The 26,697-nt window shown below is 50.9% G+C and overlaps 2 protein-coding genes across 4 annotated transcripts in view; one reads left to right on the plus strand and one right to left on the minus strand.

Annotated features, from left to right (window-relative positions):
- Positions 1-1,517: 1,517 nt before the first annotated feature.
- TRAPPC2L (trafficking protein particle complex subunit 2L) lies at positions 1,518-13,971 on the minus strand. The gene is made up of 5 exons (XM_050922630.1): positions 13,882-13,971; positions 5,026-5,198; positions 2,762-2,849; positions 2,529-2,608; positions 1,518-1,683 (listed from the first exon to the last, which is right to left on the minus strand). The coding sequence occupies exons 1-5, from the start codon at positions 13,912-13,914 to the stop codon at positions 1,638-1,640; spliced, it is 420 nt and encodes a 139-aa protein (XP_050778587.1). The 5' UTR covers positions 13,915-13,971; the 3' UTR covers positions 1,518-1,637.
- Positions 13,972-13,998: 27 nt separating this feature from the next.
- The window catches only part of GALNS (galactosamine (N-acetyl)-6-sulfatase), an 81,300-nt gene continuing 68,601 nt past the window's right edge, over positions 13,999-26,697 (plus strand). For all 3 annotated transcript variants that reach the window (XM_050922611.1, XM_050922612.1, XM_050922610.1), the window contains exons 1-4: positions 13,999-14,186; positions 22,311-22,434; positions 23,583-23,657; positions 26,203-26,305. In XM_050922611.1, coding sequence (XP_050778568.1) covers positions 14,082-14,186; positions 22,311-22,434; positions 23,583-23,657; positions 26,203-26,305 — 407 coding nt within the window. In that variant the 5' untranslated portion in view covers positions 13,999-14,081. The remainder of the gene's footprint in view (positions 14,187-22,310; positions 22,435-23,582; positions 23,658-26,202; positions 26,306-26,697) is intronic.

Below are 26,697 nucleotides of genomic sequence, written 5' to 3' on the forward strand. Positions count from 1 at the left end.
CGGGGGTGTTGAAATGCAGATGGGTGAGCAAAGAACACAGACTAGGTATCTGCATGGGCTGTTCTAATGCCCCAGTATAGTATGAAGGAATGCCAAGCTGCTGGCGATAATAGTGAAGATGAGACAAAACAAGAAAAGGTAGAGGGTCAGTCACCCCCTTTGTAACATCAATCACTAAACACTTCAGTTTAATGTGGCTAAGTGGTTTGAGCATTGACCTGCTAAACCCAGCATTGTGAGTTCAATTTTTTGAGGGGGCCACTTAGGGATCTGGGGCAAAAATCAGTACTTGGTCCTGCTAGAGAAGGCAAGGACCTGGACTTGATGACCTTTCAGGGTCCCTTCCAGTTCTATGAGCTAGGTGCATCTCTCTCTCTCTCTCTATATATATATATTTTAAAACATCTTCCATAGCTGCTATAGAGCCACAGACTGGGTGTTTGCAACTACTGGTCAAATTTCAGGCAGGTTTGCAAGCACTAAAGAAAATATCAATGTATGGTTTGAGTAGACTCTTGCACATTACCCATACTTAATGTCATGTGGATCACCTAGCACTCTCCCCCATGAAGGAGGGGATTAGGTGAAGGCACTGGATGGAGTTGCTGGAAATTGGGGTCAACTTACTGGCTCTGCCCCAGCCATCTTGTGTGACCTTGGCAATCTGTGCCTTGGGTAAAATGAAGCCAGGTGTGTTGGGAAGGGTGCAGCTACTTATGGTACTTGGGACATGAGTATCCAATGATGGGACCTGTTGTATTAAGCACTTGAAGCTGTTGTCACCTCTTTTCAAGTAATACAGTTTTTTTGCTTTGATAGTTATGGGCTCTCACTGATCTGGAAGCTCCTACCACAATGAGGAAATATGGCTAGGGAGCCAGACTTGGTTTAGTTTAAAACATTGTCAGAAAAGAACAGCATGCTCTGGCTGCAGCTTAGAAAACCCAGTGTTGTGTCAATGAGCAGAAAAGGCTGGTCCAGATTCTGCCTGAACTGCATCTGTTAAAGCCAGTGTGTCCTCTTATGACTAGATTTAACAACTGCATACAGCAAGAGGCGGCGGTCCTGATCAGAGCAGTAAACCAGTTCATTGCAACTCTCCCAAGAGTGGGATCAACCTAAATTTGCCATTCACAGTCTGTATTAGATGTCTGTTTTGCTGAACAGTTGAGCTGGCTGCTGTTCTCTGATCATACCACACCAGGCACAGCTATTTCAAGCATAAGTTAGGGGCAAGATTTTTACAGAAGCATCTCAAGGTTGCATACGTAACATACAGTTACATCCACATACACTCAACTCTGAATGCAATTTGAGCAGACAACTGTGTGTGCAATTTAACATGCAGCCCTGGGCTTTACTAAGCTCGGACGTGGACAGTGATCAATCGCTCACTACCTTTGTCTTTATTTAGGAGCAAGAGACCCTTCCACACTTGTGTATACTAGTTAAAACCAAAGCCTACAGTCTACTAAGCAAGTTGTGCCACTGGCCACAAGAACACAAGCAGACATAGATCCAAACAGCAATGGGTTTATTTTACACAGAACGAGTTTAAAGACTATATATACGCACAGCTTCACAGATACTTCTGTACAACAGAGAATGTTCTCAAATACAAAGAGAATGGCTGGAGTTCAGCACACCTGCATCATCATGGAGGTCACCATATTATCAAAGGCCCTAGAGAAGGAAGAGTATGAAATATTAAAGGAAGAGAAGACGGCCCAGCACACTGAGATCTCTCTTATACAAAGAAGCTTTAGTTAGTAGGTAAGACATAACTTCTATTAAGCATTTTTAATGGTAACTTCCCACAGGCTTGACTATAAATATTTCATTCCTTACCACATCACAAACAATTACTTTCCTTCTAATAAAGCTGAAGTAAGCGTGGTTCTCACCCTGTCAGTAGACTACAGTCATTTTAGTGGCAGGAATATAGAATCTGCTTTTGCATATGCAATGATGGTGGGAGGGAAACAACACTCATTGGTCCCAGAAAAAGATTTTGAATATGAAAAGATGGGCACTGTCCTGCCAACTGTTTTGAGAATTATGCATTCTGGAAACAGTCTCCTCATCCATACTCCTCTACAGAGGCTGAATTTTGGAAAGCAACAGCCTGCCTATTTAGAGGTGTCCAGCGGACAAGACTGACAAAGTGTTATCCACCACATTTCAATAAGAAGAATATTTAAGTGAGAGCCATTGGTAACTTTTTTTTTAAGTAACCTCAGGTTCCTGAGTCAGCATGTCTAATATCAGTTCATAGAGCTACTGAGTGTGAAGTCTGTGGGAGACCGTTAAATGTAGCCTCTAATGAGGATGGTGCAATGGTAAATTTTCTATTATGCAGAAGTAGTCCAAAGAGAGTACAGCTGCCTGTTTTTGGAAAGGAGTTTGCAGCTCCCAGCTTTAAACTGATCACTCACAGAAGTTACATTCTTAAGAGCTAAATCCTAATAGCTCTGCATGGTCCAGAAAGGCAACAAAATCAAAAGGATTAGTGGAAGCAGCTCACTCACCTGGAATGAATGCAGTCCCCAGGATTATAAAAGGGATTGCACATTACATCTGTGTATGAATTATGCAGCTTTCGGAACATCTGAAAAAATCATGGTTTGTTTTTAATTAAAACCTAGAAAATTACTGTTAGGGGGGAAGGGTTGTTTGTTTCTTAGCTCTCCGCATTTTATGAATAAGTGGAAGGAACAAAAATACTGATCTGGCAAGTTACATTCTGATTTCCTGCACTTACGCTGCGGATCTCATTGTCTCGAAGTGCTGTGTTTGAAGAATCTACCACCATAACAAACTTCACCTTGGAATTTGTCACGTAGCCATATCTGTGCAGTTGATTAAGGAACACATTTTTGACACACAAGTGCCTGGAAAAGCAACTAAAATAAGACTTGAGTACAGTAAAAAAAAAACGTACAAGTGGATGTCACCCTCAAACTGGTCACAATATAATCCATGTCTAGATGAGCTAAGCAAGGGATGGGTCCTAGAAATTGGACTTATTTTCTACCTTAGCGTTACCGTTTCTGAAATGATGATAACTGAGCCTCCCAAGCACAGGGAGGGCTGTTTGTATAAAGATTCATAACTAGAAAGTTATGACAGGTTGTATTTTTAGACAGCAGCTACATTGCCTGCCTCCCAAGATATGTATTACTATTCAGTAATTGCACAAATGGCCTTCAAGCATCAGTCATTTTGATGAGAATTTCTTTGGATCTCAAGAACCCTCCTTCATCAAAGAATTCTGATTATTCTTTGCAGCCATGCCCATTTGGGTAGCTAATATCACAGACTCAGTGATCACTCAACAGCAATGTTACAATATGGAATCTTCAAAGTTAGCAGCAGGATTATGAAGACATGGCTATCCGCTGTCAGTTACGTTAGTCAGAAAGCGAGGACATGTGATTAAAAGGGAAGCAGAAGGCCAGCCACAGAAATATTAAAAGATCCACTAGTCTCATAACTATCAGGTACAGCTGCAGTCCTGAAATACCAACTTTGTATCTGTGAAAGCTTCTGCAGTCTTACCACTGTCAACAGCATTACCATAGGGAGTCCAGTTCTGCAGCCTCAGTCACAGACAAGTTGTCATGATTTTAGCTAAGTGAAGAACTAGATACTATATTTACAAATTGTGAAATCTGATCAAACCATAGCTAGCTTTGGATGCACCAAACTTCCTTGTTGCAGACAGGAAGGGTAGGTCACTACTGCTGAAGTCGATCTAATGTGTGCCATTCAGGTGTGTGAAAAAAAGACCCCCTCCCTGAGTGATGAAAGTTAGATTGACCTAAGCACTGTCTACACTGGCACTATGCTCTCCCGCTGACATAGCTTCCGCCTCTCGCGGAGGTGGAGTAATTGTGCGGACGGGAGAGAGCTCTCCCGCTGGCATACAGCGTCTTCAGCAGACATGCTACAACAGCTGCATCCATGTAGTGCTTCTAGCGTAGACCTGCCCTAAGAGACTGGGCCAAGAATAAACAGAACTGATACTATTCATACACAAACACAGCTAAACAGCCCTTAGGACTAGGGCTTCTATATGACACTGCAGCAGCAAATCCTGTTTTGAAATACCTGCTCTGTGTGAATAGACCAATGCATGTTGCCACAGTGCCTTCAATGTGGCTTCAAAAAGCCACAGTGGTTGCCTGTGCAGAGCAGCTTGCAGGACCGGGGCCAAGCTAAGAATATATAAACCCATAATTGCATTGCTCAGCTGTATGGATGCTGAATGTCAGATGCCAATACCCACTTAATGATTACAGATACTGTGGTATAAAAATTAATATTTGAAATGAAGGGCTTCTAAAAAAATAAATTTAAAAATACAGGACCAAGATATTCAGCTGCTGTATATCAGCATAGTTCCACTGACTTCAGTGGAATTACTGATTCACACCAGCCAAGGCTCTGACCCTTTTTAATTTTCACCTTTTGCAACAGTCATTGGCTATTTACATTCCTTGTATCAACCTAATTTTACAACAGCCAGCAAAAGGGATGGTTGTCCATTTAAAGATTTCATTTCTAGGTTTTTTCTTGCAGCAGTGTTTGTGTTTCAAACAGTTTAAGAAGCAACTGTTTTCATTGTTGTTTTCTTCCTTTAATGGAGGAAACATTTCTACTGGTCTTAAGTTTCCAAAACACTGGTTTTCACAAAATGTTAACTGACAGTGTCCCTTTAAGCACTCTCTCTCTCTCAGGTTGTTTTGGTCAAATTAAAGTACCAAAATCTGTAAGATATATGCATACTAATCCTCAGCACACTCACTCATTAACTACTGTGCAGTTTGCTTTTTATTTCACAACACAGGATTTACAGCTGCAATGTCAAATGAAAACAATGGTAAATTCTAGAACTAGAAGACAGATAAATGTAAAACCTAACCCTGCATTCCTTGCTTAGAGAAATCAGTGGAGTTCTGACTGAAGGAGGACAGATTGTAGGAACAGGCTCTATAGAGCACACCTGTCAGGCATTAAAGATACACTTTGTAGTCTTCAGTTGGGTACAGAAGTCCCAGATAGAGCTCTCTCTGATCCACAAGGGCCTTCCCCATGGCAGAGATCTTTTCATCCACAACATCCAGGGAAGTGTGCACAGTATAATGGAACTTCAGTTCATTTTCTGTTGGGATGCTTCGGATGTACAGGGGGTAGTTCTAGAAAGGATGACGACAAGTTGTGCTAACTGAGGCTACCTATTCTGTGCCCGAATAGATTAGCAATTGTAAGTGTAGTGCTCTGAGGATGCAAACTGCTATTATTTAAAAACTAGCTATTTTTAACCACAAATTATATTTTAAAATATCACAGAATGCCACTGGTCTACACTTGTATAACACAACATGTATTTACATTGCAGATCTAGCTTTATCCTCTACTATTAACAGTCTTTAGAAGAGGACTATTGCCAGGTTTACATTTTCTCATAACACAAAGGTAACAAGTGACCATCCATCCACCCCCCTAGGTGAGACTGTCCCCAGCTCATTTGGTCATCTCATCGGAACCATCCTTCCTGGAAGAAAGTCCATAAAGGGCTCCCACAGAGCAACAAAAACCTCGGGCTCCACCAACCCCTATGCCAGCCTCTAAACAAGCTCCTCACCTCCCCTCAACCCTGTATCACTGCTTCCCTACGACTCCTACCCAAACCCCCACCCCTGCTCCTGCCTCCTCCCCCATCTCCCAACACAGCCCCTCATCCCTACTGCTCCTGCCACTTCTTCCAGTCCCCCATCCCTACTGCTCCTGCCCACCAGCCCAGCCCGCCCCCATGGCCCACCCCTACTGCTCCTGCCCCCAGGACCCGAACCCTATTACTTCCGAGTCCTGCCGCCTCCCCAACCAGCCCTCCACTCCTACTGCTCCTACTCTCCCTGCCTAGCCCCATGACCCACCTCCTATTGCTCCTGTCCCCTCCCCCAGTCCAGCCCCCCAACCCCACTGCTCCTGCCCAGCCCCCTGACCCACTTCCTATTGCTCCTGCCCCAGGACCTGCACCCTATTGCTCCTGTCCCCTCTCCCAGCCCAGCCCCCTAGCCCCACTGCTCCTGCCCAGCCCCCTGACCCACCTCCTATTGCTCCTGCCCCAGGACCCGCACCCTATTGCTCCTGTCCCCCCCTAGTCCAGCCCCCCAGCCCCACTGCTCCTGCCCAGCCCCCTGACCCACTTCCTATTGCTCCTGTCCCAGGACCCGCACCCTATTGCTCCTGTCCCCTCCCCCAGTCTAGCCCCCCAGCCCCACTGCTCCTGCCCAGCCCCCTGACCCACCTCCTATTGCTCCTGTCCCAGGACCTGCACCCTATTGCTCCTGTCCCCTCTCCCAGCCCAGCCCCGCAGCCCTACTGCTCCTGCCCAGCCCCCTGACCCACCTCCTATTGCTCCTGTCCCCTCTCCCAGCCCAGCCCCCCAGCCCTACTGCTCCTGCCCAGCCCCCTGACCCACTTCCTATTGCTCCTGTCCCCTCTCCCAGCCCAGCCCCCCAGCCCTACTGCTCCTGCCCAGCCCCCTGACCCACTTCCTATTGCTCCTGCCCCCTCTCCCAGCCCAGCCCCCCCAGCCCTACTGCTCCTGCCCAGCCCCTGACCACCTCCTATTGCTCCTGTCCCCTCTCCCAGCCCAGCCCCCCAACCCCACTGCTCCTGCCCAGCCCCCTGATCCACCTCCTATTGCTCCTGTCCTCCCTCTCAGCCCAGCCCCCCCACCCCTACTGCTCCTGCCCAGCCCCCTGACCCACCTCCTATTGCTCCTGTCCCCTTTCCCAGCCCAGCCCCCCAGCCCTACTGCTCCTGCCCAGCCCCCCTGACCCACCTCCTATTGCTCCTGCCCCAGGACCCGCACCCTATTGCTCCTGTCCCCCCCCCAGTCCAGCCCCCCAGCCCCACTGCTCCTGCCCAGCCCCCTGACCCACCTCCTATTGCTCCTGTCCCAGGACCTGCACCCTATTGCTCCTGTCCCCTCTCCCAGCCCAGCCCCGCAGCCCTACTGCTCCTGCTCAGCCCCCTGATCCACTTCCTATTGCTCCTGCCCCCCTCCCAGCCCAACCCCGCAGCCCTACTGCTCCTGCCCAGCCCCCTGACCCACCTCCTATTGCTCCTGTCCCCTCTCCCAGCCCAGCCCCGCAGCCCTACTGCTCCTGCCCAGCCCCCTGACCCACCTCCTATTGCTCCTGTCCCCTCTCCCAGCCCAGCCCCCCAGCCCTACTGCTCCTGCCCAGCCCCCTGACCCACTTCCTATTGCTCCTGTCCCCTCTCCCAGCCCAGCCCCCCAGCCCTACTGCTCCTGCCCAGCCCCCTGACCCACTTCCTATTGCTCCTGCCCCCTCTCCCAGCCCAGCCCCCCAGCCCTACTGCTCCTGCCCAGCCCCCTGACCACCTCCTATTGCTCCTGTCCCCTCTCCCAGCCCAGCCCCCCAACCCCACTGCTCCTGCCCAGCCCCCTGATCCACCTCCTATTGCTCCTGTCCTCCCTCTCAGCCCAGCCCCCCACCCCTACTGCTCCTGCCCAGCCCCCTGACCCACCTCCTATTGCTCCTGTCCCCTTTCCCAGCCCAGCCCCCCAGCCCTACTGCTCCTGCCCAGCCCCCTGACCCACCTCCTATTGCTCCTGCCCCAGGACCCGCACCCTATTGCTCCTGTCCCCCCCCCAGTCCAGCCCCCCAGCCCCACTGCTCCTGCCCAGCCCCCTGACCCACCTCCTATTGCTCCTGTCCCAGGACCTGCACCCTATTGCTCCTGTCCCCTCTCCCAGCCCAGCCCCGCAGCCCTACTGCTCCTGCTCAGCCCCCTGATCCACTTCCTATTGCTCCTGCCCCCCTCCCAGCCCAACCCCGCAGCCCTACTGCTCCTGCCCAGCCCCCTGACCCACCTCCTATTGCTACTGTCCCCTCTCCCTGCCCAGCCCCCTGACCCACTTCCTATTGCTCCTGTTCCCTCTCCCAGCCCAGCCCCCCAGCCCTACTGCTCCTGCCCAGCCCCCTGACCCACTTCCTATTGCTCCTGTCCCCTCTCCCAGCCCAGCCCCCCCACCCCTACTGCTCCTGCCCAGCCCCCTGACCCACCTCCTATTGCTCCTGTCCCCTTTCCCAGCCCAGCCCCCCAGCCCTACTGCTCCTGCCCAGCCCCCTGACCCACTTCCTATTGCTCCTGCCCCCTCTCCCAGCCCAGCCCCCCAGCCCTACTGCTCCTGCCCAGCCCCCTGACCCACCTCCTATTGCTCCTGCCCCCTCTCCCAGCCCAGCCCCCCAACCCTACTGCTCCTGCCCAGCCCCCTGACCCACTTCCTATTGCTCCTGCCCCCTCTCCCAGCCCAGCCCCACAGCCCTACTGCTCCTGCCCAGCCCCCTGACCACCTCCTATTGCTCCTGTCCTCCCTCTCAGCCCAGCCCCCCCAGCCCTACTGCTCCTGCCCAGCCCCCTGACCCACTTCCTATTGCTCCTGCCCCCTCTCCCAGCCCAGCCCCCCCAGCCCTACTGCTCCTGCCCAGCCCCCTGACCCACCTCCTATTGCTCCTGTCCCCTTTCCCAGCCCAGCCCCCCAACCCCACTGCTCCTGCTCAGCCCCCTGACCCACCTCCTATTGCTCCTGTCCCCTCTCCCAGCCCAGCCCCCCACCCCTACTGCTCCTGCCCAGCCCCCTGACCCACTTCCTATTGCTCCTGTCCCCTCTCCCAGCCCAGCCCCCCCACCCCTACTGCTCCTGCCCAGCCCCCTGACCCACCTCCTATTTCTCCTGTCCCCTTTCCCAGCCCAGCCCCCCAGCCCTACTGCTCCTGCCCAGCCCCCTAACCCACCTCCTATTGCTCCTGCCCCCTCTCCCAGCCCAGCCCCCCAGCCCTACTGCTCCTGCAAAGCCCCCTGACCCACTTCCTATTGCTCCTGCCCCCTCTCCCAGCCCAGCCCCCCCAGCCCTACTGCTCCTGCCCAGCCCCCTGACCCACCTCCTATTGCTCCTGTCCCCTTTCCCAGCCCAGCCCCCCAACCCCACTGCTCCTGCTCAGCCCCCTGACCCACCTCCTATTGCTCCTGTCCCCTCTCCCAGCCCAGCCCCCCACCCCTACTGCTCCTGCCCAGCCCCCTGACCCACTTCCTATTGCTCCTGTCCCCTCTCCCAGCCCAGCCCCCCCACCCCTACTGCTCCTGCCCAGCCCCCTGACCCACCTCCTATTGCTCCTGTCCCCTTTCCCAGCCCAGCCCCCCAACCCTACTGCTCCTGCCCAGCCCCCTGACCCACTTCCTATTGCTCCTGTCCCCTTTCCCAGCCCAGCCCCCCAGCCCTACTGCTCCTGCCCAGCCCCCTGACCCACTTCCTATTGCTCCTGTCCCCTCTCCCAGCCCAGCCCCCCACCCCTACTGCTCCTGCCCAGCCCCCTGACCACCTCCTATTGCTCCTGTCCCCTTTCCCAGCCCAGCCCCCCAGCCCTACTGCTCCTGCCCAGCCCCCTGAACCCACTTCCTATTGCTCCTGTCCCCTTTCCCAGCCCAGCCCCCCAACCCTACTGCTCCTGCCCAGCCCCCTGACCCACTTCCTATTGCTCCTGTTCCCTCTCCCAGCCCAGCCCCCCAGCCCTACTGCTCCTGCCCAGCCCCCTGACCCACCTCCTATTGCTCCTGTCCTCCCTCTCAGCCCAGCCCCCCCAGCCCTACTGCTCCTGCCCAGCCCCCCTGACCCAACTCCTATTGCTCCTGCCCCCTCTCCCAGCCCAGCCCCCCAGCCCTACTGCTCCTGCCCAGCCCCCTGACCCACCTCCTATTGCTCCTGTCCCCTTTCCCAGCCCAGCCCCCCAGCCCTACTGCTCCTGCCCAGCCCCCTGACCCACCTCCTATTGCTCCTGTCCTCCCTCTCAGCCCAGCCCCCCCAGCCCTACTGCTCCTGCCCAGCCCCCTGACCCAACTCCTATTGCTCCTGCCCCCTCTCCCAGCCCAGCCCCCCAGCCCTACTGCTCCTGCCCAGCCCCCTGACCCACCTCCTATTGCTCCTGCCCCCTCTCCAGCCCAGCCCCCCAGCCCTACTGCTCCTGCCCAGCCCCCTGACCCACCTCCTATTGCTCCTGCCCCCTCTCCCAGCCCAGCCCCCCCACCCCTACTGCTCCTGCCCAGCCCCCTGACCCACTTCCTATTGCTCCTGTCCCCTTTCCCAGCCCAGCCCCCCACCCCTACTGCTCCTGCCCAGCCCCCTGACCCACTTCCTATTGCTCCTGTCCCCTCTCCCAGCCCAGCCCCCCCATCCCTACTGCTCCTGCCCAGCCCCCTGACCCACCTCCTATTGCTCCTGTCCCCTCTCCCAGCCCAGCCCCCCCCACCCCTACTGCTCCTGCCCAGCCCCCTGACCCACTTCCTATTGCTCCTGTTCCCTCTCCCAGCCCAGCCCCCCAGCCCTACTGCTCCTGCCCAGCCCCCTGACCCACCTCCTATTGCTCCTGTCCTCCCTCTCAGCCCAGCCCCCCCAGCCCTACTGCTCCTGCCCAGCCCCCTGACCCAACTCCTATTGCTCCTGCCCCCTCTCCCAGCCCAGCCCCCCAGCCCTACTGCTCCTGCCCAGCCCCCTGACCCACCTCCTATTGCTCCTGTCCCCTTTTCCCAGCCCAGCCCCCCAGCCCTACTGCTCCTGCCCAGCCCCCTTGACCCACCCTCCTATTGCTCCTGTCCTCCCTCTCAGCCCAGCCCCCCCAGCCCTACTGCTCCTGCCCAGCCCCCTGACCCACCTCCTATTGCTCCTGCCCCTCTCCCAGCCCAGCCCCCCCCCCCCACCCGCTCCTGCCCAGCCCCCTGACCCACCTCCTATTGCTCCTGCCCCCTCTCCCAGCCCAGCCCCCCAGCCCTACTGCTCCTGCCCAGCCCCCTGACCCACCTCCTATTGCTCCTGCCCCCTCTCCCAGCCCAGCCCCCCCACCCCTACTGCTCCTGCCCAGCTCCCTGACCCACTTCCTATTGCTCCTGTCCCCTTTCCCAGCCCAGCCCCCCACCCCTACTGCTCCTGCCCAGCCCCCTGACCCAATTCCTATTGCTCCTGTCCCCTCTCCCAGCCCAGCCCAGCCCCCCCACCCCTACTGCTCCTGCCCAGCCCCCTGACCCACCTCCTATTGCTCCTGTCCTCCCTCTCAGCCCAGCCCCCCACCCTACTGCTCCTGCTCAGCCCCCTGACCCACCTCCTATTGCTCCTGTCCCCTTTCCCAGCCCAGCCCCCCACCCCTACTGCTCCTGCCCAGCCCCCTGACCCAACTCCTATTGCTCCTGCCCCCTCTCCCAGCCCAGCCCCCCAGCCCTACTGCTCCTGCCCAGCCCCCTGATCCACCTCCTATTGCTCCTGTCCCCTTTCCCAGCCCAGCCCCCCAGCCCTACTGCTCCTGCCCAGCCCCCCTGACCCACCTCCTATTGCTCCTGTCCTCCCTCTCAGCCCAGCCCCCCCAGCCCTACTGCTCCTGCCCAGCCCCCTGACCCAACTCCTATTGCTCCTGCCCCCTCTCCCAGCCCAGCCCCCCAGCCCTACTGCTCCTGCCCAGCCCCCTGACCCACCTCCTATTGCTCCTGCCCCCTCTCCCAGCCCAGCCCCCCAGCCCTACTGCTCCTGCCCAGCCCCCCTGACCCACCTCCTATTGCTCCTGCCCCCTCTCCCAGCCCAGCCCCCCCACCCCTACTGCTCCTGCCCAGCTCCCTGACCCACTTCCTATTGCTCCTGTCCCCTTTCCCAGCCCAGCCCCCCACCCCTACTGCTCCTGCCCAGCCCCCTGACCCAATTCCTATTGCTCCTGTCCCCTCTCCCAGCCCAGCCCAGCCCCCCCCACCCCTACTGCTCCTGCCCAGCCCCCTGACCCACCTCCTATTGCTCCTGTCCTCCCTCTCAGCCCAGCCCCCCACCCCTACTGCTCCTGCTCAGCCCCCTGACCCACCTCCTATTGCTCCTGTCCCCTTTCCCAGCCCAGCCCCCCACCCCTACTGCTCCTGCCCAGCCCCCTGACCCAACTCCTATTGCTCCTGCCCCCTCTCCCAGCCCAGCCCCCCAGCCCTACTGCTCCTGCCCAGCCCCCTGACCCACCTCCTATTGCTCCTGCCCCCTCTCCCAGCCCAGCCCCCCCACCCCTACTGCTCCTGCCCAGCTCCCTGACCCACTTCCTATTGCTCCTGCCCCCTTTCCCAGCCCAGCCCCCCACCCCTACTGCTCCTGCCCAGCCCCCTGACCCAATTCCTATTGCTCCTGTCCCCTCCCCCAGCCCAGCCCCCCAGCCCCACTGCTCCTGCCCAGCCCCTGACCCACCTCCTATTGCTCCTGTCCCCTCTCCCAGCCCAGCCCCCCAGCCCTACTGCTCCTGCCCAGCCCCCTGACCCACTTCCTATTGCTCCTGTCCCCTTTCCCAGCCCAGCCCCCCAGCCCTACTGCTCCTGCCCAGCCCCCTGACCCACCTCCTATTGCTCCTGTCCCCTCTCCCAGCCCAGCCCCACAGCCCTACTGCTCCTGCCCAGCCCCCTGACCCACTTCCTATTGCTCCTGTCCCCTTTCCCAGCCCAGCCCCCCAGCCCTACTGCTCCTGCCCAGCCCCCTGACCACCTCCTATTGCTCCTGCCCCCTCTCCCAGCCCAGCCCCCCCACCCCTACTGCTCCTGCCCAGCCCCCTGACCCACCTCCTATTGCTCCTGTCCCCCCCCCCCCAGCCCAGCCCAGCCCTACTGCTCCTGCCCAGCCCCCTGACCCACCTCCTATTGCTCCTGCCCCCTCTCCCAGCCCAGCCCCCCCACCCCTACTGCTCCTGCCCAGCTCCCTGACCCACTTCCTATTGCTCCTGTCCCCTTTCCCAGCCCAGCCCCCCACCCCTACTGCTCCTGCCCAGCCCCCTGACCCAATTCCTATTGCTCCTGTCCCCTCTCCCAGCCCAGCCCAGCCCCCCCACCCCTACTGCTCCTGCCCAGCCCCCTGACCCACCTCCTATTGCTCCTGTCCTCCCTCTCAGCCCAGCCCCCCACCCCTACTGCTCCTGCTCAGCCCCCTGACCCACCTCCTATTGCTCCTGTCCCCTTTCCCAGCCCAGCCCCCCACCCCTACTGCTCCTGCCCAGCCCCCTGACCCAACTCCTATTGCTCCTGCCCCCTCTCCCAGCCCAGCCCCCCAGCCCTACTGCTCCTGCCCAGCCCCCTGACCCACCTCCTATTGCTCCTGCCCCCTCTCCCAGCCCAGCCCCCCCACCCCTACTGCTCCTGCCCAGCTCCCTGACCCACTTCCTATTGCTCCTGCCCCCTTTCCCAGCCCAGCCCCCCACCCCTACTGCTCCTGCCCAGCCCCCTGACCCAATTCCTATTGCTCCTGTCCCCTCCCCCAGCCCAGCCCCCCAGCCCCACTGCTCCTGCCCAGCCCCCTGACCCACCTCCTATTGCTCCTGTCCCCTCTCCCAGCCCAGCCCCCCAGCCCTACTGCTCCTGCCCAGCCCCCTGACCCACTTCCTATTGCTCCTGTCCCCTTTCCCAGCCCAGCCCCCCAGCCCTACTGCTCCTGCCCAGCCCCCTGACCCACCTCCTATTGCTCCTGTCCCCTCTCCCAGCCCAGCCCCACAGCCCTACTGCTCCTGCCCAGCCCCCTGACCCACTTCCTATTGCTCCTGTCCCCTTTCCCAGCCCAGCCCCCCAGCCCTACTGCTCCTGCCCAGCCCCCTGACCACCTCCTATTGCTCCTGCCCCCTCTCCCAGCCCAGCCCCCCCACCCCTACTGCTCCTGCCCAGCCCCCTGACCCACCTCCTATTGCTCCTGTCCCCCCCCCCAGCCCAGCCCAGCCCTACTGCTCCTGCCCAGCCCCCTGACCCACCTCCTATTGCTCCTGCCCCCTCCCCCAGCCCAGCGCGCCCCGCCCCCACCTCCTTGGCGATCACGGCGACGCACACCGCCATCCTGGATGCCGACGCCCCTCCCGTATCACGTGATCAAGCGGCCGCTTCCTCCTCTTCCCCCCGGCGCGCGGGACTCAGGTCATGTGACTCTCCGGTGCGAGGGGCTCACGTGACCCGGGCCCGGCGGGCAAGGAGGAGGGGGGAGAGGGCCGGTGGTGCCGGTTGCCATGGAGAGGCGCCTGCTGCTGCCCCTGTGCGTGTGCTGGGCCCTGAGCGCGGGGGGCGCCGAGCGCAGCGGGCCCCCCAACCTCCTCCTCCTGCTCATGGACGATGTGAGTGAGCGGGGGGGCCCTCTGTCGTGGGGGGGGCTGAGGGGTTGTCGCTGGGGGTGTTTCACTGGGGGTGTAGGTGGGGGGCTGGCGACGGGGTGTGGTGGGGCTGGGGAGGGGGTTCACTGGGGGCGTAGGTGGGGGGACTGGTCACAGGGTGTGGTGGGGGCTGGGGAGGGTTTTCGCTGGGGGTGTAGGTGGGGGGCTGATCACGGGGAGTGTTGGGGACTGGGGAAGAGTTTCACTGGGGGTGTAGGTGGAGGGCTGGTCACGGGGGTGGGGTGGCTGGGGAGGGTTTTCGCTGGGGGTGTAGATGGGGGGCTGGTCACGGGGGTAGTGGGGCTGGGGAGGGGTTTCACTGGGGGTGTAGGTGGGGGGCTGGTCACGGGAGGTGGTGGAGGCTGGGGAGGGAGTTCACTGGGGGTGTAGGTGGGGGGCTGGTTGCGGGGGGTGGTGGGGGCTGGGGAGGGGTTTTGTTGGGGGTGTAGGTGGGGGGCTGGTTGCGGGGGGTGGTGGGGGCTGAGGAGGGGTTTTGCTGGGGGTGTAGGTGGAGGGCTGGTCACAGGGGGTGGTAGAGGCTGGGGAGGGGGTTGTCACCTGGCTGCTAGAATGAGACAATGGTGTAGGGAGGAGGGGTTCGGCTGATCGTGGCTCCCACTGGCTGCAGTTCGCTGTCCCAGGCCAGTGGGGGTGGTGGGAAGCCACGGCTAGCACATCTTTGGCCGCACCGCTTCCCACCGCCCTCATTGGTCTGGGTTGGCAAACCGCAGCCAATGGGAGCTGCGATCGACTGAACCTGCCGACATGGCAGGTAAGCAAACTGGCCCAGCCCACCCGGGTGCTGAGCCTGACGGGCCGTGTGCCAGAGGTTGCCGACCCTGCCTTAGGGGAAGATCTACCAATGGAGATTCTCTATGTCAGGGGTTCTCAGACTGGGGATCTGGACCCCTCAGGGGGTCGCAAGGTTATTAGTTGGGGGAGGTCGCAAGCTGTCAACCTGCACCCCAAACACCACTTTGCCTCCAGCATTTGTAATGGTGTTAAATATATTTAAAAGTGTTTTTGACTTGAGTTTACTATTTGAATAACATTTTATCTGATACCAGCCATTGTTTCTGTATCAGATTAAATATCTTCACTTGTATTTTGAAAATTGGAATGCTCTGATGTTCCCTTTCAAGCCCTTTCCAGATTTTATGTTGTCATAAACAGATAGTTACGGGTTAATGTCTCTTTTACCTGTAAAGGGTTAACATGCTCAGTGAACCTGGCTGACACCTGACCAAAGAACCAATCGGGAGACAAGATATTTTCAAATCTGGGTGGAGGGAAGTCTTTATTCTGTGCTGTGTTCTTTGTTCTCTGTTCTCTCGGGGGTCTGAGAGGGACCAGACATGTATACAGGCTCTCTAATCTTTCTGAAAAAGTCTCTTCTATTCAATACTGTGAGTACTAGATAGAAGGCGGATTAGGCATTTGTTTGTTTTCTTTATTGCAAATGTGTATTTTGCTGGAAGGATTTTACCTCTGTTTGCTGTAACTTGTATTTTATGATAGGGGGAGGGAGTCCCTCTAGTCTATATAGCTGAAGACCCTGTAAACATTTTTCCATCTTGAATTTTACAGAGATAATGTTTACTTTTTTCTTTCTTTAATTAAAAGCTTTTCTTTTAAGAACCTGATTGATTTTTTTATTCCTGTGTAAGACCCAAGGGGACTGGGTCTGAACTCACCAGGGAATTGGTGGGGGAAATTGAGAGAAGGGGGAGGGAAAGGTTAATTTCTCTCTGTGTTAGGATCCAAAGAGTTGGGATTGGTGTCTCTCTCTCAGGGAGAGTTTGGGAGGGGGAGACAAGGGTGGGGAAGGTGAATTTCCTCTCTGCTTTAAGATTCAAGGAGTTTGAATCACAGTGATCTCCCAGTGTACCCCAGGGAGGGGAAAATCTGGGAGGAAGAAAGGAGAGGGGAATGGTTTATTTCCCTTTGTTTTAAGACCCAAGGGGTTTGGGTCTTGAGTTCCCCAGGGAAGGTTTTGGGGGACAGGGAGTGTACCCAAACACTATATTTTGGGTTGGTGGCAGCATGATAAGATCTAAGCCAGGAATTAAGCTTAGAAGGGAACAGGCAGGTCCCCACTTTCTAGATGCTAAAGTTCAAAGTGGGAAAGAAGATCCCGACATATGTAAAAGTTATAAAGAGGTGAAGAAGAGTGTCTGGGCCCTGAATACTGTGTTTGCATTAGTGCATTACTGCCCCAGTCTCTACACTGGGTATGTCTACACTGCAATTAGACACCCACTGTTGGCCTGTTTTGCCAGCTGTCTCAGACTTGCAGGGTTTGGGTTATGGCACTGTTTAATTGTGATGTAGAGGTTCAGGTGCCCACACTCTGGGACCCTCTCATCTCTCATGCTCCTAGAGCCCAGGCTTCAGCCTGAGCCTAAACATCAACACTGCAGTTAAACATAGTCAAAGCTCACAAGTCTTGAGTCAGCTTGCATGGGCTAGCCACAGGTTTCTAACTGCAGTGTAAACATACTCACTAAGGCTACTACTATCTTGCAAAAAAACTTATGCATGAATTTAACTTCACACCCATTAGTAGTCTTATTGAAGACAAACGGGACTACTCAGATGCGTAAAGTTAAGCATGTGTGTAAGTCATTGTGGGATCAGGAGCTAAGCACCTATGCATTTTTTCTAGTAGTCTAGTCATTGACACCCCTAGTTATTGTGATTCAGCTACAGCCTTTGGAAAATTATTCCATCGACTGACTGATCTCGCTGTTGGAAAATGTTTCTGAATTTCTCACTTGATTTTTGAAGGGTATTACTTCTTCTTGTTCCACCCTTAACCTCCTGGAATAAGTGGCTTCCCCTTTTGAAGAGTCATTGTCACCAAAGCCTTGTCTGTGCTACAAGAATATCTGTTGGTGTTAGCAATGGGTGTGGTTGAACCAGGGCAGAACAGAGTGCAGCTGTAAGTGTGACAAGGACAAACCATGTTCAGCACAGTTTCAGAAACTGGCTAAAATTCATAGTCATAGAATACCAGGGTTGGAAGGGACCTCAGGAGGTCATCTGGTCCAACCCCCTGCTCAGAGCAGGACCAATCCCCAGACAGATTTTTTTAGAACACCATTTATTTAAATATTTGTGGATATTTTCTACATTTTCAAATATATTGATTTCAATTACAACATGGAATACAAAGTGTACAGTGCTCACTCTATATATTTATTTTTGATTACAAGAATTTGCACTCCAAAAAACCAAAAGAAATAGTATTTTTCAGTGCACCTAATACACAGACTGTTGTGCAATCTCTTTATCATGAAATTTGAACTTACACATGTAGAATTATGTAAAAAAAATCTGCATTCAAAAATAAAACAATGTAAAATTTTAAAGCCTGCAAGGCCACTCAGTCCTGCATCTTGTTCAGTCAATCACTCAGACAAACAAGTTTGTTTACATTTGCAGGAGATAATGCTGCCCACCTCTCCTTTACAATGTCACCTGAAAGTGAGAACAGGCATTTTCGAGGCACTGTTGTAGCCAGTGTCGCGAGATGCTTACGTGCCAGATGCACTAAAGATTCATATATCCCTTCATGCTTCAATCACCATACCAGGGGACGTGTCCATGCTGATGGCGGGTTCTGCTCGATAACAGTCCAAAGCAGTGCAGACTGATGCATGTTCAGTTTCATTCTCTGAGTCAGATGCCACCAGCAGAAGATTCATTTTCTTTTTTTGGAGGTTCGGATTCTGTAGCTTCTGCATTGGAGTGTTGCTCTTTTAAGACTTCTGAAAGCATGCTCCACACCTTGTCCCTCTCGGATTTTGGAAGGCATTTTAAATTCTTAAACCTTGCGTTGAGTGCTGTAGCTATCTTTAGAAATTTCACATTGTATCTTCTTTGCATTTTGTCAAATTTGCAGTGAAAGTGTTCTTAAAATGAACATGTGCTAGGTCATCATCTGAGACTGCTATAACATGAAATATATGTTAGAATGCAAGTAAAACAAAGCAACGGACATACAATTCTCCCCCAAGGAGTTCAGTCACAACTTTAATTAACGCATTATTTTTTTAATGAGTGTCGTCAGCATGGAAGCACGTCCTTTGGAATGGTGGTCGAAGCATGAAGGGGCATACGAATGTTTGGCATATCTGGCACGTAAATACCTTGCAGTGCCGGCTACAAAAGTGCCATGCAAATGCCTGCTCTCACTTTCTCGTGATGTAAATAAGAAGAGGGCTGAACAAGAAGAAGAACTGAGTGGACTTGGGGGCTCTGAAATTTTACATTTTTATTTTTGAGTGCAGTTATGTAACAACAAATCTACATTTGTAAATTGCACTTTCATGACAAAGAGATTGCACTACAGTACTTGTATGGATGAATTGAAAAATACTATTTTTGTTTATCATTTTAAAGTGCAGATATTGGTAATAAAAAATAATATACACTTTGATTTCAATTACAACACAATACAATATATATGAAAATGTAGAAAAACATCCAAAATACAAGTATCAGAGGGGTAGTCGTGTTAGTCTGGATTTGTAAAAGCAGCAAAGAATCCTGTGCCACCTTATAGCACTGGTCTACAATTTTTGAGAAGTCGTCTGCTTCAGAGATAAAATGTGCTATTTATTATGTATTTTGCTGTGCTGAATTCAAATATGACAATTAAAACAACTGATTGGCTACTGTTTCTAAGATATTTAAGTTTCTACATTTTATGTCTATGTATATTGTGTAGATAGTAGAGTTTTAATCAAAAATTGTAAACCTAGGTCTTTTCATGTGTTTATGGTTGCTTTACATGATAATATTTCACCTGTCCTGTTTATGTAACACTTTAAAAATCAGCAAAAGGGTTATATAAATAAAATTTATTGTGAAACAAAAGGCAAAAAACTATTATGTACATAGTTTAGTCCTATTCAGTGTCTACTTGGCACTTCTTGGCTTGTGTCTTGTATTCATTAAATGGAGCATCTCTTGTCACTGTCCAGCAATAGTCTGCAAGCATTGATGGGCTCCATTTGCCCTGATAGCCTGCCAGGAGATTCCACTGCTGTAGTCTGGAGCCCAACAGCTCTGCCTTACTCTTGGGTAGTTCCAAATCCCTGACAAGGTCATTCAGTTCACCTTGTGTTATGAGGTGTGGTTCAGAGGAGGAGGATGGGAGAAAATGTGGGTCCTGTGACATTGATGATTCAGGACCACAAGTTTCATCCTCTTCCTCTTCCTCGTCTGACTCAAGTGAGAATGATTCTGGTGCATCAGGAACCGGCAGTCCTTCTCCGTGGGGTACTGGGCGTATAGCTGATGGAATGTTTCGATAATGCACAGTCCACTTTTTCTTCTTTGACACACCTTTCCCAACTGGAGGCACCATGCAGAAGTAACAATTGCTGGTATGATCTGTTGGCTGTCTCCAAATCATTGGCACTGCAAAAGGCATAGATTTCCTTTTCCTGTTCAACCACTGGCGAAGATTTGTTGCACAAGTGTTGCAGCATATGTGTGGGGCCCACCTCTTGTCCTGATCTCCAATTTTGCAGCCAAAATAAAGGTGATAGGCTTTCTTAACCATAGTGGTTATACTGCACTTTTATGATGCAAAAGTCACTTCACCACAAACATAGCAGAAGTTATCTGCACTTTTCACACAAGTACGAGGCATCTCTGCTCACTTTGGCTAAACAGAAATGTGTCCCTTTGCAAAATCAAACACTGACAAATAAGAGAGCAGGACACTGTATGAGATCTAGAGCTGATATAGGGCAATTTGTTCAGCAAAGTGATGTAAGCTTCGTTATGATTGCATCATCCATGACTTCTAGGAATAACATGATGGAATTCATATCATGTATAATGCAATACCAGCTTCAGATTGCATCATTCATTGTTTTGCCTACTTGTACTGTCCAAACCCAGTCATAGATTTATTCATAGATCCAGTCAAAGATATATTTTAGTCATTTCTGGTTTAAATTGAGATCCCTTCCCTTTATAACTCACTTATCCTCCGCCATTCCCAAGTCAAGGGTCGTATATACTGACCCAACAGCATATCTTGAAAACTAGAGCCAATCAACAATTATAAGCATCATTTTCGTTCTCAGTGACCCAGAATTAGTAAAGTTGGACTACATTTATTTCAGAAGCATTTTGGCTGTAGAGCAGTGTAGTCTGTAAGTCACCTCTGTTAGTCTATAAGGTGCCACAGAATTCTTTGCTGCTTATCCAAAATACAGTATTTAATAAATTTCAAAACTGCGATTAATCGCAATTAATTTTTTTAGTCACAATTTTTTGAGTTAATCGGGTGAATTAACTGTGATTAATAGACAGCCCTAGTTAAAATCCAAACACTGCACCACTAAGAGCTTCAAAATGAAACAAACAATAAGAAGGAAGCTGACTTCATTAATTTTCAGTGCCCATACTGAAAAAAATGCAAAGAAAATCAAATTAAATAGCAAAAATAATCACAGATGAATTAATCTTAAAATTATTTGCCTTTAACCATCTATGATGGTGTTAGTAATGTAGTTAAATAAATGTATTTGTTTACAACATAGGATTTTTAAGTGTGCAGTATCCCCTCAAGTAGCTTCTCTTCGAAGATCTGCATGTCTTTCTTTCGATTCTTTCTTGGCAGGAATGTGTTGCATGTAGTTTTGAGCTTCTCAGAAAGCTAATTGAGGGTGTCTATGGCACAGAGGTGGTATGCCAACTCACAGCTATTACCTACCTGGCCGCATTGTGATGACTTGATGTAGCTGCCCACCTATGTTTCCCATTTCGTATTCAGGCTTATTTTCTCCCAAGTGAACTTTAATTTTTTTCTATATTTAAAGCCCTTTGGGGCAGGGATAATCTCTCCATATATCTTTGTAGAGCACCCAGCATAATGGGGCACAGGCCCTGATTGGAGCTTCTGGGGGCCACAGTAATAAAAATAATACCTTCCCTTGGGCTTTTGCCTGTTTCTCTGATCTTACTGAAGTATCTGTGCCTCCTCCGTTGTGTCAGTGAATTTGATTACTGGACTATTCTTTTCTCCTTCCTTATCATTGGTAAAGATATTGAACAATATGGAGCTCAACACTGACCCCTTTGGAACTCTTCTGATTTCCACTTCTTGGTTTCACGTTGTACCATTTCATTTCTCTCTGCGCACGATCCATCAGCCAGCTTTGTATCCATTCTGCAGTATTCTTTCCCAAACTGCATCGTTCTGATGTCTCTATTAGACTCCCAAGTGGGACTGCACTGAAAGCCTTCCTAAGGTCTATATGTATTATGTCCTCTGCATTTCTTTTGCCCACCTGATATGTGACTGTAGTAAAGAAAGCTTTTGAATATTTAACGCAGAGTGTAATCTTTAGGCAGGCACAGTGCCTAATTGCTCATTAAGTTGCTCCCTTTTTGCTTCAGTATTATTTTTCAATATTGAAATTAGCCAGATGGTTTGGGAATTTTCTAGAGCTCCCTTTTTTGCACAAAATAGGCTCCTGAGCAGGAGCTGTGTGGTCACATTAGCCACACATCTTTGTCCTAAGCCACACTATGGTCAGGCCATCATGTGGCACACTGGCAGAGAGAAGTGATATGATAATGGTGCACTTCTCTCCTGAGCTTCGCTTTTATACTATACCCCTCAATGCCCTCAGTTATTATGCAACCCTACTTTTTTACTTAGATCTTCACTGTGCATTTCTGGTTGCATATATCCAGTATTTGGAAATGTAGGATAATGTAATGGATAACTTTATAATTAAGACACTGGACTGAGACTGAAGAGATCTGGGTTCTGTTCCCAGTTTTCTAACAGATTTCTTTTGTCACCTTGGGCAAGTCACTTAATCTCTCTCTGTCCGTTAGCTTTGCTCTGTAATTGGTGACAGTAATACTTCCTTACTTCACAGAAGGGTTTTGAGGATAAATTCATATTGTGTATGTGAAGTGTTCAGATATTATAGTGATGAGCGCTATAGAAAAGCTTATAAAAATAAAAAATGCTACTCTGGTCCGGAAGGTAGTACAGTAGTTTATAGAAAGCTAAAATTACTTCAGTGTATTTTTGGTGTGGTCTTTCTGCAGATGGGTTGGGGTGATTTGGGAGTGTTTGGAGAGCCCTCTAAAGAAACCCCTAACTTGGACCAGATGGCTTCAGAAGGGATGCTCTTCCCAAATTTCTACACTGCTAACCCTCTGTGCTCTCCATGTAAGTAAATTTCAGCTTTAAACTACCATGTAAAATTGCCACCTTCTGGGAAGATCAGGATGTTTGCCAGCATCTTACATAAACTAGCAACCAAACCAGTGATTACCCTTAAGGCTGTGTTAGGATTTGGAGCTTTCATCTTGCATTTTGCTTCCTTTTTATTTTTTTTCTTGAGGAAAAACTACAATCTTCTGTTCATACAAAACAGTATTTTAATCATCAAAACACTTCATTTAAAAGATTTTTTTTTTAATTCTGTTTTCGCCTTCAGGCCTCTGCAGCTGAATTATTTCATCTCTTCCCTCTTTGGGGCAATCAGACAAAACAATATCTAAATCTTTGTTGGAGAAATCCAACAGGAAGGAAGCGCACAATGGGCTTGATTCTGTTCTATAGGCAGAACTTCCATTGACTGGGACTTCCATGCGTGGAGCAACTATACGTTCTGGCCCATTGTTGTCATTGTTAGCCACTAAGAGATTTAGAAAGCGGGGAAAGGGACAAAGCCATTTGAGTCCAATGTAGATTTTACATCTTTGTCACTGTGTCTGGTTCTTCAAGTCTGATTGCCAGCTGACAGCTAAAATGTAAAGGAGAAAAGGGGACTTTCTTAGGCCTCCATTTGGGAAAACATGTAACCATATGTTTAAGTCCATCCCCATTCAGGAAAGCACTAAAACACCTGCTTAAGTCCCATTGACTTCAGTGGGATTTAAGCAGATACTTAAAGCTAAACATCTGCTTAACTACTTTCGTGAATCAGAGCCTTGATCTCTGTCATGCTTGAGCTGGATACCTTGCCTTTGTTACTTGTAGAAGTAGATAAAATGGTTTTGCCAAGGCAAGATAATGAATGTAAATTTAGCAAATAACTTTGCTAATCTGAGCTAGATTAAGATATGTCTCCCATATACTCACCCCAGAAATGCTGTTTAAAGTTACTTGGCCAAGTATGTGTATCACTTTAGGATCCTTTGGGTTGATTATTACTCTTATCAGCTAAGCAGTAATCTATAGCAGAAATTCCCTATGATCTCCAGTCATCACGCTGGCATCAGCCGAAACATGACCTCTGAAGCAGAGAATTTGTATAAAGAAAATAAGACACCCTATTCATGCTTTCTTTGTTTTGATTGTTTTATCTGCAGCACGAGCAGCGCTGTTGACGGGACGTCTCCCCATCAGGAATGGGTTCTACACCACGAATGCGCATGCCAGAAATGGTGCGAACATCAGTGCTGCTTCTCCTGGAAATGCCTTTTCTTCCTTTAGTCTTTGCCTTTTGGCTTGGCAGTAGGCGTGACTGAATACTGGCATTTGGCCCTGTGCTCTCCCTTCATGGGTTTTCCAGGAGGTACATTTTCAGAGTGACAACATGCGATTGGCATGTAGCTCCCCAGCAGTTAATAAGAAGTCTGTTGCTTCTTACACATGATACTGGAAAGGAAGGACATCGCTAAAGATGTTAATCTGTTTGCTTCTTCTGGCTGAGATGTTGGTTCCTTGGGTGGGCTAATTAACATGAGTGAAAGAAGAAAAGTGACATGGGTTGTAGTGTTAACGCCTTACTTAAGAACAAGCTGTTTAAAATCAAGTCTGTCATGGGATTTACTACTCACTGCTGGGGCACCTCCTTGTAGTTCATCTGGGGATTAGCTCTTGACCAGTCTCATGCCCCCTCCTTCAGTTGCTCACCCCATGGTCTCTCTCTCTGGGCTCAGGGAGCTCCCTCTCTGTGTCTCAGGCAGTCTTTTGATCCTCTGGCCAGTGAGTGCCACTTTTCCAGTGGCCAGTAGGGGAATCCAGACATGCCCACTACTCGGGGTCCCAGCCCAGAACTCCATGCCCAGCAACAACAGTCTGCTGCAGCTCCAACCTTGTTGCCAGTTCCATGGTCTCTTTCCTGTCTTTCTTCCCTATCTTCTGGCCCCTTTGTTATAACCTTAGTCCCAGATTTGGACCTTAGCGTCCAAAATATGGGGGTTAGCATGAAAACCTCCAAGCTTAGTTACCAGCTTGGACCTGGTACCTGCTGCCACCACCCAAAAAATTAGAGTGTTTTGGGGCACTCTGGTCCCCCTGAAAAACCTTCCCTGGGGACCCCAAGACCCAAATCCCTTGAGTCTCACAACAAAGGGAAATAATCCTTTTTCCCTTCCCTCCTCTCTGTTCCCAGTCCTGGAAACAAAAGTACTTTCCTATTCCCCCAGAGGGAATGCAAAATCAGGCTAGCAATCCAACACACAGATCTCCCCTTGATTTCTTCCTCCCACCAATTCCCTGGTGAGTACAGACTCAATTTCCCTGAAGTAAAGAAAAACTCCAACAGGTCTTAAAAGAAAGCTTTATATAAAAAGAAAGAAAAATACAAATGGTCTCTCTGTATTAAGATGATACAATACAGGGTCGATTGCTTAAAAGAATATTGAATAAACAGCCTTATTCAAAAAGAATACAAATCAAAGCACTCCAGCACTTATAATCATGCAAATACCAAAGAAAAGAAACCATAGAACTTACTATCTGATCTCTTTGTCCTTACACTTAGAAACAGAAGACTAGAAAGTAGAAAGTACTTCTCCAAAGCTCAGAGAAAGCAGGCAGACTTACAAAAGACTTAGACACTCAATTCCCTCCACCCAAAGTTGAAAAAATCCGGTTTCCTGATTGGTCCTCTGGTCAGGTGCTTCAGGTGAAAGAGACATTAACCCTTAGCTATCTGTTTATGACACCCCTTCTGCTCCCTGTGGGTATTTCACCCCTCCCTTGGGTTCTTGCCAGAGTTTGTATTCTAAGGCAGGATCCCAGGGCTTACTCCCCGCTAGACCACCTCCTCATCTCTGACTAACTGCCCTCCTCTCTAGGGAGTGACAGCAGAGCTCCTCCCTGCAGCCCTTCTCCCATCAACTTCCTCTCTTTATAAGCCTATCCCAACTCCCCCCCCCCCAGCAGGGCTTCATCAGCTGTTAGGCCTTAGTAGTCCCTGCCTCTCCTCCTGATGCAGCCTGTCCTGTAAGGATAATTGGCCATTTTTAATGGTTTAATCTTGTGTGGGGTGAATACCCCATCATACAGTCTTACAGAAGTAAACCTTTCCCGGCCAGTTAAACAAGGAGTTACATAACACAATGCTCCCTGCCAGGAACGTGCTCCTCCAGCACTCATGAAGGAATGTACCTGCTCAGAATGTCTTTGGGTTGGTCTAATTCTAAAATTACAGCTGCTTTATGAGACCAGACAATCTGGGCACACACTTACAGCTACCTATTGGTTCACACTATCCATCGGTGGAAGAACTCACTGACGGTTGTGCCCTGTGTTCTCAACTAGAAAATATTGGAGACACACAATTTTGGATCAGCCAGTGCACTTTGAGCAAGTCCATTTGTCCTTTTATTTAACTAATCCTTTGAGTTATAAAAATGCACTAATTGTAGATAACTTCAAGCAGTTTGGCAAAAGTATAAACCAAATGGCCCCAGCTTGCTCTCCTTACAGCCACCTGCATCCACACTGTCCCTCCAGCCAACAAAGGCTGCGTGTGTGAAGGGCTCCATTTCCTGGGGCAGCGAGTTTGCTGAGTCAGCTTGTTCTGAGACCTAGTGGGCTGGAGAATTTGAATCCTTTACTGCAGTATTGTTGGACCATTGAGCTAGCCTAATTTTTGGTCCTGTCAAATAAGCTTCTAAGGATGAGTGTCCATAAGATTTCATGACCTGCTTGCTAGCCTTAGTGATGAGTTAAAAAACATGTTCTTGTTTTATACAGCTTATACACCACAGGAAATAGTAGGGGGAATCCCAGGTTCTGAGCTGCTGCTTCCAGAATTGCTGAAGAAGGCAGGATATGTCAGTAAGATCATTGGCAAATGGTAAGCTTGTCTTGAAATATCTTGTTTGTATGTGTGGTTTAGTAGTGTGGAGAGACTGGGAGAACCAGAGTTTGAGAAAACTCTTTTGAAGCTCAAACATCTGTCTTTTCAAATCTGGGCAGGATCTTCCCACCTGCTGTGATTCATTTCTCAGTAGAGTACTATTGTTTTATAGCTAGATATAGCAAAAAAAGGCCCCAAACCCTTAACCCTTTGTGCTTTCATTCGGCACCACATTGTACTTACTTTCATCAGAAATTGCAGAAATGTTTTGTTGGAGCATTTCCCTTACCCTCTACAGTTTTTTGTCTTTGGCCCCTGTTGTATATCATTGATTCTCTGCAGATAAGTCTGACTTGTAAACTCTGGAGGCATCTTTTTTTTTTTTTTTA

This window comes from Gopherus flavomarginatus, chromosome 14, assembly GCF_025201925.1.
Source record: "Gopherus flavomarginatus isolate rGopFla2 chromosome 14, rGopFla2.mat.asm, whole genome shotgun sequence".
In the NCBI taxonomy this organism is placed as follows: Eukaryota; Metazoa; Chordata; order Testudines; family Testudinidae; genus Gopherus; species Gopherus flavomarginatus.